Source organism: Girardinichthys multiradiatus, chromosome 9 (assembly GCF_021462225.1).
Source record: "Girardinichthys multiradiatus isolate DD_20200921_A chromosome 9, DD_fGirMul_XY1, whole genome shotgun sequence".
In the NCBI taxonomy this organism is placed as follows: Eukaryota; Metazoa; Chordata; class Actinopteri; order Cyprinodontiformes; family Goodeidae; genus Girardinichthys; species Girardinichthys multiradiatus.
In genome coordinates this window covers 15697058-15720102 of record NC_061802.1, presented here as the reverse complement: position 1 = coordinate 15720102, position 23045 = coordinate 15697058, and the positions used below count along the sequence as shown (strand labels likewise).

At 36.7% G+C, this 23045-nt stretch overlaps 1 protein-coding gene across 2 annotated transcripts in view; it reads right to left on the bottom strand.

Annotated features, from left to right (window-relative positions):
- The window catches only part of LOC124873932 (carboxyl-terminal PDZ ligand of neuronal nitric oxide synthase protein-like), a 227368-nt gene that overhangs the window by 132570 nt on the left and 71753 nt on the right, over nt 1-23045 (bottom strand). For both annotated transcript variants that reach the window (XM_047374992.1, XM_047374993.1), the window contains exons 3-4: nt 9408-9500; nt 6437-6495 (exon numbers count right to left, since the gene is read on the bottom strand). In XM_047374992.1, coding sequence (XP_047230948.1) covers nt 6437-6495; nt 9408-9500 — 152 coding nt within the window. The remainder of the gene's footprint in view (nt 1-6436; nt 6496-9407; nt 9501-23045) is intronic.

The following is a 23045-nucleotide window of genomic DNA, read 5'->3' as shown; positions in this document are numbered from 1 at the left end:
TTGAAAACACACTCAGGCCTGGGTACTACCAGACTTACAGAATCAAGAAATAACTTAAGAAGTGCCTGTCTGGTAGCAGGAAGTAGGCGAAAGGTTCTTAAAAGCACAGACATTTCAGAATTGGAATCAGCTTTATTGGCCAGGTTTGTGCACACTACGGTCCCACCATGCTCTCAATGTACAGACATTGTAAATACAAATATTTGAGGCTAAGGCTTTGGAACTGCAACCACAATTGGCCATTGTGCACAAATGGAGAAAATATCGAGCAGTGCTGAACCTTCCCATAAATGCGTGCCTAGCAAAGTTATTTTAGTTCACAAAATAACCGAGAACAACAACTAAAACACTGCAAGCAGTCTTTCCACAATTTGGGTCTGTGCTCATTATCCAACAAAAAGAAAGAGACAGATCATAAATGACATCTGCGGAAGAACTCCAAAGAGAAAACCAAAAACAAAAACCCACAATGTTCCATCCAAAACATAAATTGATGATACCCCAGACCTTTAAAAAATATTTCCTGTGGGCTATTTGTTGCATATCTGATGAAACAATCAACAACAATCTTGTCTAGTAGAAAATTCTGAAAGAGAATGCCCAGTCATTAGCTTGTTACGTTATGCTCATGTGCACTTGGGTCACATAACAGAATAATGATCTAAATCACACCAGCAAGTCCACCTGTAAATGGCTTAAAAATTAAGGTTTTGGAGTGACCTAGATTTAAATCTGATTAAGATGTTGTGACATTTCTTTAAACCAAAGTATCAAAACATAATCCTGCACAGAAGAGTGGAACAAAATTCCTCCATGGCGATGTAACAGACTCATTGCCAGTTATAACAAACGTTTGTTAGTGCGCTTGTCTCAAGCAGATCTTAGGTCGAGAGGCAGTTACCTATTTCTTTGGGGCAAGGTTTGTTTGGTTAGTTGTTATTGCCCTTAAATTATATCATCCTTATCAAACACCAGCTAGTGTTTCATGATCCAGAACATGCGGGTGTGACAAAAAAGCAACAACAGAAGAAATCTGCAAGTGGGGAAATACTTTATACTGTTGTTTTTTTACAAACAAGATACATGTTTACCTTTATATTAAGTTTTAAACTATAAGATTTAAAGTTTTGTTTTTTATTTAGAATATCTATTTTTTTATTCAAGACAAAATTGAAAGAACATGCTACTTTTGACTGTGAGTTATTTGTTTTAGTTCCAGCGGTTTTGCCATTTCATTTAAAGGATTGTGTTCAGAAAAATAAAAATGTATCTGATGAAATCTAACAGCCAGCAAAGCATCAGCAGCGGTAGGATGATGTAAAAGTGCTCTTGTTAAACAGCTGTTTTCATGTGATTGACAGCCAAAACTATCTAGCATGCTGTTAAAGATTGTAACACAAAGCAGACAATGGACCAAGCCAGTGAAAAAGAACATTATTTCAGATTGCATTACAAACAACAGATGCTACAAGTCTAAAAAGAGAACTTCAGTCACTTCTGAAAGATGACATTCAAAAGACCTCATTACCATTTGCAAATCCCCAAACCTCTTTTCTAGTTTTATTTGTTTCACATATTTAACATGATAGACACTGCTTTAAAACAAATCTATGACTATTAGATAGAATCACAAATCTTAGTGAAGTTGTACACCCCCACAACCTTCTTCAAATCAAACAAACATTCACGCTGATTTGTGCAGCAAAGATTTTTCATTTGTGCCGTTTTCATTTTTAAGATTCCGGAGGCCACAAACAAAACTTTTTGCTGCAATATTGAGATCAATTTTGAGATCATCTGATAACTACAAAAATGCACCTGAAACTCCACCACTGAGCAAATGGCAGTTTTGTCCATATTTAAATGAAACAATATTAAGGCATTTAGGAGATAATCCATCACTCATTGTAGTAAATCCCAGCTAGAGCAAAATGTATCAGATACTTAAAGACCAGCACTTGTTGGGAGGAACAAAGAGTGTATGGAAATAACATTGTCTGCTGTAAGCTATAAGTAATTTTGATGCAGGTGAGGAGAAAAAAACAAAACAAACAAGAATCCTAAAATGTTAAATTATAATGTCTATCTAAATGTTTTTACTGCCACTGCCACAGTTAACATTTTCTACTTTGATTAATGTCCATATGAAGTTTTCACTTACTTTGTGATTAAGGAGACACAGAAGAATGGTTGGGACAGAAAAATCTGATCAGAGTTCATCATTGATATATATTTATATATTATATATATATATATATATATATATATATTAATAGACTAATAAATGGATTCCACATAATTTTTTCCCCTCAACATTTTGCTTTATCTCTTATGAGATACATAAGCCTGGTGGGGTAAGTTTAGCACAAGATAGTGGTTAAAAGAAGGGCAGCAATTTGGAGAAGAAGAGGAAAAGTCATTGTGAACCTGCTATGGAATTGCAGTCACGAAAACATATGCAATAACAGACAATTCATGTGTCATTGCACCCTCTGTCTCCATAAATGTAGTTGTTCATCCATCATGACAGTTGTTATTAAACTCTACTGTAGCGAAAGTTTAAACTTGGAACATTTTAAACAAAATCCAATGCTAGTCAGCACTACGTTCTGTTGGAAACATGTAAATATCTTCAACAACCAAAGTTGGTCTTTGACAGAGGTTCATATTGAAAGAATAAAGGAACTGTGTGGACCATCATCCCGTGACTCAAAACAGTTCTCCTCAGGACAGGAAGGACTCAGTTTAACAAAAGACAATGACAGATAGATGAGACACACCTGTCCCACTCTGTATCTCTGTCCCCAGATTTCTCCACCTCTTTTTAGAGAACTTTGTTACTGTAATACTAAAAAAGAAAGTCAAAGAAAGAGATTTGTGGAGCAAGCTACAGCGTCCCCAACCAAACAAAATTTCTAAGCTCAGAGTTGCTTACTCAGACAGCAGGGCTGAATCCATCTTTCTGACAGAATCATTTCCAAAAGCCCAAACCCCCAACGGGCTCCTGGATGCGCTTCAGACATGCACCGGCTGGGATATGGGGGTGTCAGTGTGTGCGAATGCAGAATTTAAAGTGTGGCACAAACAGGTTTTAACCTTATTCTTTCTTCTCAATAGACTATAAACAGAATTAATCATGCACTCCTTTTCTTACATCAAACCAAGAACTGTCACAATATATTTGATTTGGAGATACTGGAACACACACCAATAATTTTGTATACATAAACATAGATCCAGCTAGGCCCCCAAATTCTGATAACCAGCCCCTTTGGGTTGTGAAACTTTATGCTTTTGTTAGGTATTGACAGACAACCGCTGGCTGATTTAAAAGGTCAACACCCTCCAGCAAATGAATTGAATTAACTCAACATTACGGTTACAGCCATAACCTTGAGTTATGAGAACAGCCCATAAGCATGTAAGGTTAGACCTCCATAATGGATATGCCCTCATACATAAACATATTTGTAATTAAATTCTCATGACATCTCTCCACCAACTGCTCCTATTCAATTACCACCCTATCTGTTTGAAACCTGTCACATGCTGCATTGTTAATGCAAGTCTTGCAACTTTCATGACCTATTGAAGTCAGATTTTTAAGTTTTCAGTGCAACATTTCCTATTCTAATGCAGCTTGCAGATAATGTTGCAGTTGTGCAATTGCAATCAGTGACACAAATGATTTCTAAATAAAGGATGACTTCTTTGCTGTCAGGTGTCTGACAAAATTATCTTTACCCTGATAAAAACCATCACAAATTGCATACGTCTTGCAGGAAAAAACTAAAAAGAAAAAAAAAGTCAAAGAAACGAAAACCCAAAAGATAAAGCATAGTGAAATCCTGATGGCAGAAAACAATCTAAAGCAAATTACAGTCTATAATTTGCCACAACAGCCAAAAGCGAATGTATTCCATCAGACAACGAGTTTTAAGACTATTATCTGCAACAAATGTTCACCCTACAGTCACCCTACAGACTGGTACATTTGGAGTCAATAAAACTGTTTTGTACCAATGGTGTTACTACAGGGGTTGGACAATGAAACTGAAACACCTGGTTTTAGACCACAATAATTTATTAGTATGGTGTAGGGCCTCCTTTTGCGGCCAATACAGCATCAATTCGTCTTGGGAATGACATATACAAGTCCTGCACAGTGGTCAGAGGGATTTTAAGCCATTCTTCTTGCAGGATAGTGGCCAGGTCACTACGTGATACTGGTTGGGGAAAACGTTTCCTGACTCGCTCCTCCAAAACACCACAAAGTGGCTCAATAATATTTAGATCTGGTGACTGTGCAGGCCATGGGAGATGTTCAACTTCACTTTCATGTTCATCAAACCAATCTTTCACCAGTCTTGCTGTGTGTATTGGTGCATTGTCATCCTGATACACGGCACCGCCTTCAGGATACAATGTTTGAACCATTGGATGCACATGGTCCTCAAGAATGGTTTGGTAGTCCTTGGGAGTGATGCGCCCATCTAGCACAAGTATTGGGCCAAGGGAATGCCAAGATATGGCAGCCCAAACCATCACTGATCCACCCCCATGCTTCACTCTGGGCATGCAACAGTCTGGGTGGTACGCTTCTTTGGGGCTTCTCCACACCGTAACTCTTCTGGATGTGGGGAAAACAGTAAAGGTGGACTCATCAGAGAACAATACATGTTTCACATTGTCCACAGCCCAAGATTTGCGCTCCTTGCACCATTGAAACCAACGTTTGGCATTGGCATGAATGACCAAAGGTTTGGCCATAGCAGCCCGGCCATGTATATTGACCTTGTGGAGCTCCCGACGGACAGTTCTGGTGGAAACAGGAGGGTTAAGATGCACATTTAATTCTGCCATGATTTGGGCAGCCGTGGTTTTATGTTTTTTGGATACAATCTGGGTTAGCACCTGAACATCCCTTTCAGACAGCTTCCTCTTGCGTCCACAGTTAATCCTGTTGGATGTGGTTCGTCCTTCTTGGTGGTATGCTGACATTACCCTGGATGCCGTGGCTCTTGATACATCACAAAGACTTGCTGTCTTGGTCACAGATGCGCCAGCGAGACTTGCACCAACAATTTGTCCTCTTTTGAACTCTGGTATGTCACCCATAATGTTGTGTGCATTTCAATAGTTTGAGCAAAACTGTGCTCTTACCCTGCTAATTGAACCTTCACACTGCTCTTACTGGTGCAATGTGCAATCAATGAAGACTGGCTACCAGGCTGGTCCAATTTAGCCATGAAACCTCCCACACTAAAATGACAGGTGTTTCAGTTTCAGCCATAGTGTTAAACAGAGAAAATGCCTAAAATGAAAAGTAAATATTTCTCCCCTCAGAGCATGCACATGACTATTAAAGACCATATTGACAATAAGCTTGTGCACATTAGTATTTGCTTGTAAAACTATTATTAAAGGCACAAAGCAAATCATAAGCAATAAATTGGATTCTCTATAAATGATGCCTTTAAGCTAGCGCTTAAAGGCATCATTTATCATTTAAAGGCATTATTAACTGGCTCTTTTCTTTGCAAAACTGTTAGTATTTTCTATTCACAATTTTGCAAGAGAAAATTTAGGTACATTTCTTCCATCTTGAACAGAAAACAAAAAAATAACTAAAGCAATACTACTTCAGTTTTGTTGTTGTCTTGCCATTCTGGCTTACTCAGTTGCCCAATTAATGTCATTTTACAGACAGAGCTAACGCTAAAGTTGAAATTTTATGTCCCAACGGATGATCCAGTCCTTTAAGTGAAACCATTTGGAGTAAATAAGTTCCATTAGTCTAAGTTTTAGGTATGATACGATTCTGACTGTTGTGTGCGGTGGGTCAAACACAAGGCTGGTTTTGATACAATAAAAAAACAAACTACAGCTGCAACTGGCAACAGCTTTATGAGCTTTCTAGGGAGATTTTCCTAAAAAAACAGCAATGGGCAAACAACAGTGAGATTTTCAATAATTTATTGTTTAAATAATAAAAAAGAATCTGTGATACTTTTTCAGTGCTGACCAGATACTTTTCAATTCTGCAGATTTTTTTCACTGTTTCTTTTTCATACAGTGATGTGAGATTTTTTCTGCCCTGTGTCAAAACACACACATACAAAATCTGTGTTATGTTCAATCTCCTCCACCTCCATGATGTTTGCGCATCAGTGCTTTAGAAAACGTTGTTCTAAAAGGTCAGTAAAAGTGATCCTCAAAGAGATGTCACATCTTTGTTTTTCCAAAATGCCAAAGGTACCTGTGAGAAAACTCTTCCTCATTTTGTGAACCAGCACAGAATATTTAATCAAGTTCAGATAAAATTCCTTTGGGAAAAGCTTCAACAACAGAACTGCCGTTGAAAAACTTTCAAAAACTCCACTAATTAGATGAGCTAAATTAAATGTTACATGAGCACACATTCAGGTGTCCTTACCTGTAAATTGGATCCTGCATCACAATCATCTTGCTCTCATCCCAGGTCCACTCTTTCTTCTGTAAGCACACCACAAGCTTCATTTAGCCAAAATTCTAAATGTGACACATATATAGAGCCCTACAAATGTAACCCTCAAAGTTTTTTTACATTTTGTAAAATTAGAATCACAAACCTGAATGTATTTTGGGGGGATTTACAGGACACAACTATGTAAAGTTGCACCTTGTTGTAAAATTGAATGGTGAACGTTGATTCTTTACATTGCTTCCTGGCTGCTTTCTGAATAATATTCTCTGTTAGTTTAGATGGATGGCCTTGCGAAAGTAATCGGCCCCCTTGAACTGGTCAACCTCTTGACAAAATATGAAAAGGAATTCAGGAGGCAGGATTCCTTCTAGGGACAAAAACAAAGACTAGTCCTTAATTACATGCAGCAGAAGAACCTGTGTATATAAAAAAAATCTTTAAGAAGAGTTCATGTGTGCTTTTCATTTCTTTTTTTTTATTTGTCCATTTGATTAAATCTATCATTCAGTTTAAGGTCACAATCAAAATGTCAACCCACCAGGACACAGGAATTATTCATATTGATTTCTGTCTCCACAGAGGGCTTTGTTTACTTGAGTCATTCAATCCCTCTCATCTACGGCCTGTCAGTTTACCCGCCATCCTCTGAGATGTAAATAGCTCGCTGGCTGGAATATGACATTTCAGATTTTAGGAGACAAGAGGGCGGGTGATGGATAATCTTCACTGGCTTTTATTCATTTACTTCACATTTAGCCTTTGATTATGTTTTTCATAACTGTTCAGTCATTTTAACAGATATGTCTTTGACATTTTGAAAAATAAATAGTAATTTTCATGATCTTTGCGTGCACTGTAAATTTTGTGTGCTATGCTGAAAGCAATTGCTCCAACCATGTGGGTACCCATAAGCACCAGTTATTCTGCAGTTGATGAAACCACTCATGTTTCCTTTAACTCTTTTGTCATCCCTGAACTTCCTCAGCTCCTTTCATTTCCACTCTTTCATTGGTTTCGATCACCATAGAGCAGCATGTCCTTTCCCACTTTCTGTCCTTTCTCACCTCGGATAGCCATCTAATTAGGTAAAACATCAATCCTTCAGTCTGCAACGAGCAAGAATACCACAAATTCTTCTGCTTAAAATATAATGGTTTAAGTATAGGATTACAGCCGACAGTAACCATGGTCCGTGAAGTAACCAGTACTTCACAAATAAATTCAGTAACCTTTAGCAACCTCGGTGAAGGTCTTTTTTTTCAGTATTTTTCAGTTGGGAACTGAATTTGTAGCTTAGTAATGTGTTAGAGTGTCTTTAATTATTTCCATTTCCCAGAATACTGAACAAGATCAATATTAGTGACTTGTTTAACTACTTCAAATTTAGAAGTTTAGATCTTTTTTTACAGAGCAGAATTGCCTTTTATACTGTATGACTTGAGTAAAACACTTGGGTAGCCTTTCACAAGCATCTCACAATAGTTTGAGGGATTTTTGGCCCATTTCTCCAGACAGAAATGGTGTAACTTAGATTTGTCGGCCACCTTGTGCTCCTTGATGTTATTACTTTGAACTCATACAGCAAAGACAAACAGATGGACATAAAAAAAAATCCTAAAAGATACATAAACTTAATAATTACTACCCATTTTAAAGTTATAGTCACTAGTAGTAAATTTTAACTTAAAGATGTAATGGAAAACAAATCCCCTTGGAGTTGCAGTCAAACTAACATGAATATGTTGAATATGACTATTCAGCATATTCAGGGTCAATTTAATTAGTAAATGCATATACATAAGGAACCTAATTGAATTTATCTTTGTAAAACTGAAGGTGCAAGTAGAAATTCATACTTTAAAGTGTGGGATGCACAAATCAAAATATATTTAAAAAAATAACTATATAAATAAATAAAATAGTTGTTTCTAGGGAAAAAATAATTGTTTAGCCAAAATAAACATCTATTAATGAACTGAACAAAAAACATAAATGAAATTATCACTGGGAGCCCTTTGGCTACCATTGTACTTTATAAGTACGGGATGGTGTTGCACTTTATGGCAAATTGTACCCAAGAATGGAGGCGACTGGAAGAGATCTACAATTCCCTTTCTGATAACATGCCTGATTTTTAGTTTTCTATGATCGCTAACAAGGTAAGAAAATTCCTTTTTGGTATGCAATAAAATACATACACTTGAAATTAAACAAAGTAATTAAAAACAAAAGAAGCACTGTCTCGTTATTCTGGCATTTAGCAAATAGAAAAAAATTGTAACCTTAACCAACTTAAAATGGTAAAACATCTGCCTGATTTAATGTCAGACAGTAAAAAAAGAAAGTTTGTTTTTCTATAAAGTGTGTGTATGATAAATATCTGGTTTTAACTGAATACTGTGTGCATTTCACCATCAATCACTGTCATTCTGCAAAGAACTCTCCCATGACCTCCAAAAAAGCTGTTCATCCTTTGGGTCATATTTGAGTTGTCAAAGTGACTTTGTCCCTGTTTGTTATTGTTTTTTTGCTTTGTATGCTCAGGCACTAAAAATCACCTGATCTGGGTTTTCCAGTCACCTCAGAAAAGCTTTGCTATGGCAAGGTTGTGTCTTGCAAGACATCAATGAGGAGGTCATAAAAACCAGAGGAGAACACATGACACATTTTCTAGTTTCATAGCCAAAATTAAACTTTTTAAAATGTTTATAAAGTTGTAACAACTGTAGTAGTGATAGTCTTCTTAAAGACAAGAAGGGGTGTTGCAGAAGGTCTGTAGCAACTCACTTTTGGAATTTGAAAAATCACTTCATTATGGCAATAAAACCTAACAACAAACAGTAATATTCACTGCAATGATCATCACAGGTGTTAACCTAAATATTAACTCTTGCTTTTAACTAACCAACACTAAAGAGAGCAAAGTAAATAAATCACTCACTTTTTTCTTTTTTCTCAAGGTAACCTTGACGCCATCTGTAGACACCACAATGTGAACTTTCTTCTTCTTGATGTTTTTCACCTTGAACTCATACTGCAAAGACAAATAGATGGATGGAAAACAGTCAGCTGGGTTAAAGTAAAAAATGACAAACTGAGCTAGAAAATGAACAGAACCTATTCTAGTTTACATGCAACTTTAGCAAGGTATTAACTGAGATTAATAAATTTACAAAAAGGCACAATTTTGTTTTGCAAATATATTTTAAAGCAACAGATGGTCTGAGGACTAGATGATCTTATCTAGATGTTCTCACAGGAAGGAGCCTCAGAGCTTTATTTGACCAAAATCATGGAAAGCATGGGTTTCGGCTTGTTTAAAACAAGACAATTCCTGAGTTTAATAAATGAGCTTGATTAAGATTTTTGTGCTGAGAATTTATACCTTAACAATCCGACAGAAATATGCATGCCTCGGCTGCCTGTTTAGGTATGCTCAGAGTCAAACAAGACAATAGCAGGCTATAGGCAACATTTGCCTAATCTTAAGATCAGGTTTCTTTTAATGCTGTATTCAGTTTCTAGAGGAAAGGCATACAGACACATGCAGCAATCACATCCGTACCAAAAAACATCTGCATGTTCCAGTGCATTCAGAAATTACAAAGGATTGGACTGTTGCTGCAGCATTCTTCAGTAATGACTGCCCAAATACAGTTTCTAGAATCTGAAAAGCTGCTCAGTGCAAAATGGGAAGAAATCAGAACTTTGGACTTGAATTAAACATCATAACTAAAATCCTGTAAATTAACTAAACAGTTAACCAATGTCAAATAAATAATTTGTCTTAAATAGGAAATTTGACAAATATTTTTAATGCATCTGTACAATTTCTACATGCTGGTACATAGTAAATATATATTTGTGGTCCTCACTGATGATCTTTGAATTCAACCCGTTTCAAATTAAAAATGAAAGATGTTGCTTCTTTTCTTTCAGTACATTATCCCTAGTTGATAAACTCACCAACTCCATTTAGATTGTTCTGTGCTTTCACCTGGGTGTACAAAATATTGATTTTGTTATTGGGTTTTTCTTTTTCTTTTCTAAGAAAAACTCCAGTTCCTGTAAAGACGGTGTGTGTGCTACAAGAGTGCAATAAACTGCTGCCTTGCAAAGAACAGACTCAGTTTTGAATGAGACAGTAAAACATACAAAAATAACAAAAAATGTGCAACATGTTTTATTTTTGGAACAAAATATTGACTGTTGGACACTGACAGGATGAAGTTATGTCACTGGATACAGTGAGTATAATTTGATAAGAGGGGCACGAAATAACTCAAATGATAAGTGGGGAAAAAAATAACTCAAGCTTCTTGTGCTGCTTAAACAGCAACACAAAAAGCTTTAACAGCATAGGGCAACAGCCCAATCAACTCCTTGCTGTTTGCTGGAAGAGTCCCAACCGTTACAGTAATGAGAATCAAGGTGTGCTTGTATGCATCCCTCCCTGGTTGTTACTACACTATCTATCTATCTATCTATCTATCTATCTATCTATCTATCTATCTATCTATCTATCTATCTATCTATCTATCTATCTATCTATCTATCTATCTATCTATCTATCTATCTATCTATCTATCTATCTATCTATCTATCTATCTATCTATCTATCTATCTATCTATCTATCTATCTATCTATCTATCTATCTGTCTATCTGTCTGTCTTACAAAATAAACGACAAGTCGAAAATAAACAACAAAGATCTTCAGAGCCTGGTATAGAAGGCAAAAATTCAGGTCACAAAGACATTGCAGCCGAGCGATTGGTTCATGAACTCCTCATGAATCATCAAAGCCTCCACATCCTGTTTCTTGCATTAAATCATTACACCTACAAATCTGAATTTATTTCTTATTCTTCAAGCAAAAAAAAAAATAAAATAAAAAAAACTTTATTATTTTAAAACAGCCATTTACTGGTGGGGTCCAACAATTTGGTCCCAACAAAATCATTCTCCTGAGGACAGTGCAGATTGGAACTTCAGGCCTCATAAATAGAGTCAAAAACACCCACCCACAGCCAATGTGTTCAGAACTGGTGACTTTTGAGCACCAAGGTTTCTCCCTGGCCAATCATGAGCACACATCCATCTCAAAGACATGCTCTCTCTAGAGAGAGGGAACGGGATAAAGAGGGCTGTAAAAAGTGTGACAAAGAGAAGAGACTGAGATGAAGGGAGGCAAAGGAAGACAAAGAGAATGGTGAGGAGGGAACCTAGAGTAGTCTAAATATGAAGGTTAATTAAAAGCTCAGATCATTAAGTTTGCAATTACACCAACTCCTTAGTTGCTTGATGAGGTGAAAACCACAAGGTTTACAATTTCTATCTATCTATCTATCTATCTATCTATCTATCTATCTATCTATCTATCTATCTATCTATCTATCTATCTATCTATCTATCTATCTATCTATCTATCTATCTATCTATCTATCTATCTATACATAAATATAGATATATGTATATCTAGAGATACAGATATATAAATATATATTTATATATCTATATATCCAAAGGGATCTATACACACACACACACTCTGTGCCTCTGCGCAACTCTCTCCATGGGTAGAGAAATGGCAACAACGGTGGTGGTTCAAAGACACCTGTGGCTAACACTACGTCCCCAAAAGGGGACAGGGCTGTTTACTTGAGCTACTGTTGCTTGCACCCTGCTCCTTTGTGCACTGTTGATGATCTGTTAAACCCGTTTGTTTTAACAATTTTCTTATGTCTGTTGATTCATTGACTCTGAAGAAATAACTATGAGTAGCTTACATATCAGCCTTTTTCTGTAGATGCCTATCTCAATTTTTGTAAAGACAGTTTAATGAATAGACTCCAACGCAAAGAAAGCTCTGCAATCCTACAATCAAAAGAGAACACTGTAATACACACAGTAGTACAGAAGTTTTCTTCAGATGTGTAATAAAAAATACAGCACTTAGAATTCCTGGAATATCTTCTCAGTTTATTATGTGTGTCAGAGCAATGCCTGATAAATGACTTTTAAATTTCAGATGCATCAATATTACTGTTTTTGTAATATGCTGCAATGTTGATAGTGCTGCACAAACAAGTTTTAAATGCCTGATAGACTACATGACTGACCTCCATGGAAATGACTACAGCAGCACTTTAAAAAATACATCACACAACATTTGGCTGGTTAAGTGTGTGTGCCGTATTACAACAGAGAGCACTTATCAATAATAAGCCATCTATTCCTCTATGAAACGGCCCTATCACTAAGTCCATACCAACCACCAGACATTCTCCTTGGTGAATTCAGCTTCCACTGCAATAACACAGCAGAGATGTGATTTGTATTGCAACTGCTGCACCTTAATGTGTAAAGATGAGTGCATATAATTAAAATACTTGAAGAACAGCATGAGTATTCATTTCACAACACTGGTAGTTTATTCCATTGTGTTGTTCCCCCTGAAATGCAGGGTGGTCAGAATTGTCAATCATCACAGAAAACAGAATCACATTCCATATCATTTGGAATAATTGCAAAACTTTTCTATCTATGATATGGCTCAAAGATGGGAAGCGTTTGCTGCTGAAATACATCACTGCTGATGGTAAAAAAGAAGAAGAAACAATTAAGATGCGGAGGATTACAGAAACGGCGTTTGCTAAAGGTGCAGTGCCTTGATGACAGAATGCCAGTATAGTATGCATTGCAATGACCGAATATTGGTGTTCATGTTAAACAAACACTACTGAAGAATAGGCTCAGACATTGGGCTAATAAGCCAATCAGCTGCATTCACTGTTGTTGGACAAACTATGGTACAGTCTCTTTTTCATGTTTCCAAAAAATCCATCATTTTGGAAGCCTCAACTATAATTCCTTGTCCCAATGGTGTCTTTTGGTAACAGTTCACTCTTGCTCAATATAAGCTATAGGAAAAATTACCCAACTTGCACTTTTGTTTACTGCTGTCATCCACTGAGGGAGTGAAGGTTTGGGACTCTGAGTAACAATTCACATGGACATGAAGACACACAGAAAGTTATTTGACAACTGAGGTCATTTAACAGCAAAACAGATTAAACAGTTTCTACTTGCACTTCATACCTATAAACAAACCTCATTTTACCCATGTACTTGAACCCTGATAAGTTTCATTGTAGTATTGAAGTAACATAATCAAAAAGTGTGCTCATGACCTATGGAGGTAAATTGTCATAAACAAAATGTCAAATCTAATGTATAAGGTATTTCAATTATATATTATTGTCTGAAAACTTTGCATTAAACTATATTCCAACTTATTGTGGATCCTATCCCCTCTTGGGCCATTTGCCTCCTGAAATATGACAGGTTGTGAACCTTGTTCAAATCAACTCTATGCAACCTCTAAGGAAATTCCAGAGGGTCTGGAATTTTCACCCATTTCTAAAGGGTGAAATGACCAGCACCCATCAAGGTCCGTTTGAAAAGTAGAGGGGTTTTGACTAGTTTATAGTGCATTGAAGCACAGGAAACAAAGCAAATCTATCTTGTTAAATACATGCAGTGAATTGTATATTTACTGACCAATGTATACTGGGTGTTTTTATTTCCCATACTTTGCTAATATTCGCACTTGCAAAGTTCAGTGGTGTTTTTTGTGCCACTGTGTATGCACCCAGTCCTACAAAATAAACGACAAGTGGAAAATAAACAACAAAGATCTTCAGAGCCTGGTATACAGGTCCTTCTCAAAATATTAGCATATTGTGATAAAGTTCATTATTTTCCATAATGTCATGATGAAAATTTAACATTCATATATTTTAGATTCATTGCACACTAACTGAAATATTTCAGGTCTTTTATTGTCTTAATACGGATGATTTTGGCATACAGCTCAAGAAAACACAAAATTCCTATCTCACAAAATTAGCATATCATTAAAAGGGTCTCTAAACGAGCTATGAACCTAATCATCTGAATCAACGAGTTAACTCTAAACACCTGCAAAAGATTCCTGAGGCCTTTAAAACTCCCAGCCTGGTTCATCACTCAAAACCCCAATCATGGGTAAGACTGCCGACCTGACTGCTGTCCAGAAGGCCACTATTGACACCCTCAAGCAAGAGGGTAAGACACAGAAAGAAATTTCTGAACAAATAGGCTGTTCCCAGAGTGCTGTATCAAGGCACCTCAGTGGGAAGTCTGTGGGAAGGAAAAAGTGTGGCAGAAAACGCTGCACAACGAGAAGAGGTGACCGGACCCTGAGGAAGATTGTGGAGAAGGGCCGATTCCAGACCTTGGGGGACCTGCGGAAGCAGTGGACTGAGTCTGGAGTAGAAACATCCAGAGCCACCGTGCACAGGCGTGTGCAGGAAATGGGTTACAGGTGCCGCATTCCCCAGGTCAAGCCACTTTTGAACCAGAAACAGTGGCAGAAGCGCCTGACCTGGGCTACAGAGAAGCAGCACTGGACTGTTGCTCAGTGGTCCAAAGTACTTTTTTCGGATGAAAGCAAATTCTGCATGTCATTCGGAAATCAAGGTGCCAGAGTCTGGAGGAAGACTGGGGAGAAGGAAATGCCAAAATGCCAGAAGTCCAGTGTCAAGTACCCACAGTCAGTGATGGTCTGGGGTGCCGTGTCAGCTGCTGGTGTTGGTCCACTGTGTTTTATCAAGGGCAGGGTCAATGCAGCTAGCTATCAGGAGATTTTGGAGCACTTCATGCTTCCATCTGCTGAAAAGCTTTATGGAGATGAAGATTTCATTTTTCAGCACGACCTGGCACCTGCTCACAGTGCCAAAACCACTGGTAAATGGTTTACTGACCATGGTATCACTGTGCTCAATTGGCCTGCCAACTCTCCTGACTTGAACCCCATAGAGAATCTGTGGGATATTGTGAAGAGAACGTTGAGAGACTCAAGACCCAACACTCTGGATGAGCTAAAGGCCGCTATCGAAGCATCCTGGGCCTCCATAAGACCTCAGCAGTGCCACAGGCTGATTGCCTCCATGCCACGCCGCATTGAAGCAGTCATTTCTGCAAAAGGATTCCCGACCAAGTATTGAGTGCATAACTGTACATGATTATTTGAAGGATGACGTTTTTTGTATTAAAAACACTTTTCTTTTATTGGTTGGATGAAATATGCTAATTTTGTGAGATAGGAATTTTGGGTTTTCATGAGCTGTATTCCAAAATCATCTGTATTAAGACAATAAAAGACCTGAAATATTTCAGTTAGTGTGCAATGAATCTAAAATATATGAATGTTAAATTTTCATCATGACATTATGGAAAATAATGAACTTTATCACAATATGCTAATATTTTGAGAAGGACCTGTAGAAGGCAAAAATTCAGGTCACACAGACATTGCAGCCGAGCGATTGGTTCATGTGGCTCATGAACTCCACATGAATCATCAAAGCCTCCACATCTTGTTTCTTGCATTAAATAATTACACCTACAGATCTTAATATACAGTGCCTTGCGAAAGTATTTGGTCCCCTTGAACTTTTCAACCTCTTGCCACATTTCAGGCTTCAAACATAAAGATATAAAATTCAAATTTTTGGTGAAGAATCAACAACAAGTGGGACACAATCGTGAAGTGGAATTAAATTTATTGGATGTGTCAAACTTTTTTAACAAATAGAAAAGTGGGGTGTGCAATATTATTCGGCCCCTTTACTTTCAGTGCAGCAAACTCACTCCAGAAGTTCAATGAGGATCTCTGAATGATCCAATGTTGTCCCAAATGACTGATGATGATAAATAGAATCCACCTGTGTGTAATCAAGTCTCCATATAAATGCACCTGCTCTGTGATAGTCTCAGGGTTCTGTTCAAAGCGCAGAGAGCATCATGAAGACCAAGGAACACACCAAGCAAGTCCGAGATACTGTTGTGGAGAAGTTTAAAGCCGGATTTCGATACAAAAAGATTTCCCAAACTTTAAGCATCCCAAGGAGCACTGTGCAAACAATCATATTGAAATGGAAGGAGTATCAGACCCTCTAAACTTTCATCTCGAACAAGAAGACTGATCAGAGATGCAGCCGAGATGCAGCAGAGATCTACAGCTGAGGTGGCAGAGTCTGTCCATAGGACAACAATCAGTTGTACACTGCACAAATCTGGCCTTTATGGAAGAGTGGCAAGAAGAAAGTTCTCAAAGATATCCATAAAAGGTTTTGTTTAGTTTGCCACAAGCCATCTGGGAGACACACCAAACATGTGGAAGAAGGTGGTAAATACATGCAGTAAATTTAGATTTATCTTCCAACAAGACAATGATCCAAAACATAAAGCCAAATCTACAATGGAATGGTTCATAAATAAACGTATCCAGATGTTGGAATGGCCAAGTCAAAGTCCAGACCTGAATCCAATCGAGAATCTGTGGAAAGAGCTGAAGACTGCTGTTCATGAACGCTCTCCATCCAACCTCACTGAGCTCGAGCTGTTTTGCAAGGAAGAATGGGCAAGAATTTCAGTCTCTCGATGTGCAAAACTGATAGACATACCCCAAGCGACTTGCAGCTGTAATTGCAAAAAAGGGTGGCGCTACAAAGTATTAACGCAAGGGGGCCGAATAATATTGCACGGCCCACTTTTCAGTTTTTTATTTGTTAAAGAAGTTTGACTCATCCAATAAATTTAATTCCACTTCATGATTGTGTCCCACTTGTTGTTGATTCTTCACAAAAAATTTGAATTTTATATCTTTATGTTTGAAGCCTGAAATGTGGCAAGAGGTTGAAAAGTTCAAGGGGGCCGAATACCTTCGCAAGGCACTGTATTTCTTATTCTTCAAGCAAAATATAAAAAAAATAAAAAAAATTGTATTATTTTAAAACAGCCATTTACTGGTGGGGTCCAACAATTTGGTCCCAACAAAATCATTCTCCTGAGGACAGTGCAGATTGGAACTTCAGGCCTCATAAATAGAGTCAAAAACACACACCCACAGCCAATTTCTTCAGAACTGGTGACTTTTGAGCACCAAGGTTCTCCCTGGCCAATCATGGGCACACATCCATCTCAAAGACATGCTCTCTCTAGAGAGAGGGAACGGGATAAAGAGGGCTGTAAAAAGTGTGACAAAGAGAAGAGACTGAGATGAAGGGAGGCAAAGGAAGACAAAGAGAATGGTGAGGAGGGAACCTAGAGTAGTCTAAATATGAAGGTTAATTAAAAGCTCAGATCATTAAGTTTGCAATTACACCAACTCAAAGTCTTAAATGTTCAAACTGTCATGTTTCCTTTAGCTGCTCGATGAGGTGAAAACCACAAGGTTTTAACCTCTGCAGAGAATCCTCTACTCAGAACATAGACTACATCTTACAGCAAGAGATTTGGAAAACTTGTTAAAGTCTCTCCCTTCAGTTTTAAAAGCTCTGAAACTCAAATAACCCACTCTGTAGTGGGTTATTTAACAAATTAACCCACTTCAGGGTGTGTTATTTTGTTAGATTAGTTTGTATCCTAAAATTATGTGCAGATCTCCATACATTTTTTTTTTTTTTTTTTTTCTGTAGATTAATGCTACATGTTCAATAATATAAAAACTATTTAAGTTCAACGTCAATCCTTCCATTTTAATCTCAATTACATTTATGTAATTAGATAGAAATTGTAAGATTTGATCAAAACAAACCACAAAAAACTTTGCCTTTATAAACTAAATTCAGCTCTTTGTAAAGTGTCCATTATTAATTAAATTCAGTTCAGTTTGTTTATTTTGGACCAATTACCAGCAAACATCATCTCAAGACACTTTACAAGACACGGAGGTCCACTTCATACCAGATTACAGCATGCAGAACCCTATTCAGTCCAACTAATTTAAATTAAAGTAATTCAGCCATTAAGTCAGATCTAAATCCAGTTGCATTAAGTACAATTCAATCCTAATCATAATGCAAGATAGTCCCATTCACTTGCTCATAGATATACAAGGAAGCAATGCTAATTGCATTCTGTCATTAACTTTGCAACAATAAATCCTCATTAGCAAGCATGTAGCAACAGTGGAAAGGAACACCCCCCTTTTAACAAGAAACCTTCAGGAGAACCAAGCTTAGTATTACAAACAAAGAGTTGCATTAATTTATTTCCATCTTAAACTCAAGTGTGCTTGGGTTATGCTTTAAGACCATACTTGGAAGCACATCAGCAAGAGGTTGTCTAACGTAACTTTTTTCCCCCTTTATACATGAGATCGTCCTTTGAAAACTGCATTCAGGTTATCTTTGTCTGCTAGAATGCTAGAAATTGTTTGATGATCTGAATCATTTAGGTGTAATAACTCAAGCAAGAGCAAGTAAAGGAAGAACACCAATCTGGAAGGAAAACAACACAACAATGGAAGCAGTAATGCACAAGTTGGTCCACTACTACAATAATTAAGCCTTGCTGTCTCTATTTTTCACCTCAGGAAGAAACTGAAGCACTCCCGCAGAGAGTAGTGGCACATTCTTTAGCACTGTTTTACCCCCTGCTTCACTACAACCTTCATAGAGATACTTTCTTGTTTTGTTGTCAGCTACTTCTGTGCTTCTCATTTGTCCTTCATAACAACTCTATTCCCGTGACACAGGAAAGTTATAATACAAGCTGTAAAACAAAAAAAGAAAAACTTACTACTACAGTATCAGAGTATGTAGGTGTATGCAGACATTTACAAGCCTTTTCAACTTCCACAATTGAGAAAAACACAATTATATTCACAAAACATCAATTTTACTGATCTCCACTTTTTTTTTTAACAACAGCACTTTAAGAAATTTATACCCACTGCAGATTGGTATTCCAGAGCATATTTATCAAATTTCTTTATTGCTGCTGCATAATATCAGGCCATGCAGCTAGACTATGACTTTGACTATTGCAGCATCAATAAGGGTTAATAGAATGTTCTTTTTAATGTTATTTATATTTTATTTTTCATTATAATACGATTGGTGTTCTAATTTTCACCTAAAAGGATAGCACTTTAACTAGTAAAGTGAAATTAAATTAATAGCTTTAAGTTTGAGTGGCAGCATATATTTTAATATCATTTTTACAGATTCAGCCTACTGAATTACAAACAAGTATTTCAAAAAGGTTAAGGCTTAGAACATTTCACAACTACAACTATTTGTTTAACCACCTATATGTTAATTATATTCTAATCAGCTTAACAAATTCCCAGATTTATATAATACTGAAGTTCCACTGTATGTGTTATACTTATGGTTAGACTATGCTATAACTTTTGAAATCTTTAAACATTTCTCAAATAATGTTCTGGTACATTTGTAGTATTGCTCTGTTATCTTAGGCAATGGTAAAGGCTGTTCCCAAATTAGAAATGGATTATATTTATTGCCATCTTATAATGTATTAAGCAGGCTCTACTTCAAGTGTAGTTATTTGTATGTTCTTCTTTTGATTGATTTAACTTTTCAAACATACACAAGTTCTAACAGTGAACATATGCAGTAACAAAAATAATCAAACAACAATCAAAAGCAAGATTGTGGGTATTTTTACATAGACCCAGATCCAGCATTGTAGCCCAACTCAGATACTTAGAATCCTATATGTTGTAAAACCTACTGCTCCACCACTCTTCTTATTTGTTAAAAGAATCTGTAATCTATATTTTCTTTTAAAAGCAGGTTCCTCTTATCATAGGGAGAACAAAAAAATCAATGGATTGAAATCAGTCACAGGAAATTGCTACATGGACCACACTGCAAAGCCCCTCATCTATGAAGAACTGCTGCTGGATCCTTTGATTATTTCTCATAAATCGTTTTTTCCAGTAAAGTAAGTTCTTTTACACCACCTCATACATCTCTTTTTCTTCCCAAACATAAAACTTTCAACACTTTCTCTTAATTTTATATTACCAACTTGGACTCAGTTTGTCTTTTTTATTATCCATCTTGAGCTTTCCTTTCAAATGCTGCCCGCTCTAGTGAATCCTTGTTAATTTCCCCTGCCTGACCATTCAGTCATTCTTAACACTTGTTCCTTGACCCATATATATATAGATACCAATATGATGGAGTGGCTGGCTCCTCTCGTCATATTCTCACTTGATCATACACTTTCAATTTTCTCTCTTGCTCCTTACACATTCCTCACCCCCCCCTTATCTTTTCCTTGCACATCTCCCACTACTTCACCTCTTCCCGTTTCCTTCACAGGCCGCTGGCTGATTCAATCTCCGACAAGGTTGTTTATAAAAAGGTATTTAATTTTCCAAAACCATTTGTGTTCGAAATGCTATAGGATCCATCATGTTTCATCAATCTCAGTAATGCAGTTCTGTCATGGAATCAAAAGCAAACTTTTCTCCCAAATGTATATATTGGTTTTGTCAAATATTAATGTAATAATCACATATACTGTACATTTACCATCTAACAAAAAAGGTAAGATGTAAAACAAGTTAAAATAAATTTAACCAGCAATGCAAAAACGCACATTTCAAACATGTGCTCACATAAAATAACATGCAAGATGGTTTCTTAGACCAAACCAAAAGCTACTGTTAAGTTATTTTTCAAATTATGTGAAATGAGCAATATGACAACTCATCAGTCTATATTAAATTCACAATAGTAAAGCACTGCTTTAAAACCCTAACCAATAGGATAATGACGATAATGTAGATATGATAGATAATCCTATCTACATCTTAGAGAATAAAAGGATATCATTACTCAAAACTGATGAGTGTCATCTTTCACAGATTTACAAAACAAATGCCCATAATTCAAATTTTGTGCAAATGAATGAAACCATAAAGATTTTGCAGTTTGAGGTTGGACTAAAGTGCAGAGAAGGTGCCAGGAGTCAGATGAATGAATGTGAGTTGAGATTTAATTGTTCGCACCCACAGAACTCAGACAAGAGTATGCTGAACCCGAACCAGACCAGAACACAGGAAACCAGACATCACGGTAGGATACATGACCAGGATACAAAACTAGACATGACTGAGGACATTTCACGACAAGGAACCAGCGGAGAACAATGGAAACTAAAGAGCTTAAATACAAACGAGAGTACAGGGAGAACCAATGAACAGAAATAATGATTAATTAAGGGGAAACAAGGAACAGAGGGTAAACTAAGGACCTGACCAGGAGAAATAAACAAAAACACAACACCGACACAGGCTAGGCATGACACAGACAGCTGTGATAGTTGAACTCACTGTGAAACTAAATAGTCAAGTGATTTTTGTGACATATGTTTTATTCTTCTGATCAGCAATTTTTCTTCACCTACGTAAATTTGAGGGGGAGGAAAAATGGATAAAGTGGTGAGAAATACTTGCCTCTTTCTGTGCAGTAACAGATGAATACCTACATTAAGGGAAAAATTAGACAGATTCAAGGCTGTAGGTACGTTGATGAATCCATCTCTGCTGCCTGAATGATTTCTTTTTCATGGAGGTTGCTAATGGCTCCCATTTGTCAGAAACATTTGTTTTTTTCATTTTCAACAGGATTTCATCAACACATCTAAAGACAGCACACCCTCAGATTAGATTAACAAAAGTCTTTTTTAAACCAGCTTTTATGAAATTATAAAAACCTATTAGTTTTAAAGAACCAAGAAAAACACTTCAAACCTTACAAAAACAAATATTTCTCCAGATCAGTAGAATTACATTACCAATGCATTTCTGGACATTGGACATTCAGGCTCATCAGAGAAGTAATACAAATATTGAACTTCATCTAAAAATGATCACTTTTCATGAGTCTTACTATTGGTTCTGCTTTCTGACTTATTTTCTTAAACAGAACTTTCATAAACTTTCATAAAACTTTCATAAAATATTTAAACATTTAAGTTTAATTATTACTAAAGAATTTCTGTACAACACAAAGAGTTTTACTGTAGATGAAGATATTTCCATAATGAAATTCTGATATATTGCATGGGAACAACAGTAAGCACCATTCCAGAAGAAGAGAGTACCTACCCTAACATTGTAAGCTGATACTTTCTTGTGACAATTAAAAAGTGCGACCCCCCCATATATATATATATATATATATATATATATATATATTCAGTGAGGACAAAAGAAATCCCAAATCAAGAACAGAGAAAGCTGAAGTTAACTTGGAGCATAAAGAGATAGGGATCTCTTAACCATTCCTCTTTGCACAATCCTGTTAAATTATTCAGTCCAGACTCCTAAGCCCACTCTACACACTCTTCTCTTCTGTACTTCACAGGTTTTCAATAGAGACTGAGATGGCAATGTGATCCAAACTTCCTCCATTCTGTTCCTGTTTTGATCTTTTCTAGATCAATCGCCTGCTGATAGAGTCAATGTACACTCACATACAAAATTGTTAGGTATACTTGTTTTGCTGCTTGTTATACAACGTGTTATCTGTGTGTTGTACAGGTATAGGTCTGCGGAGTTGTTAAAGATGGCTTAAAGTTCACAGAGCACGGCAAAGAAAAACAATTCAGGTGACTTTGAACATAGCAAGGTTGTTGGTACCAGAGGTTTGTCTGAGTATTTCAGAAACTCATCTACTTAGATTTTCATGCACAACCATCTCAGATGG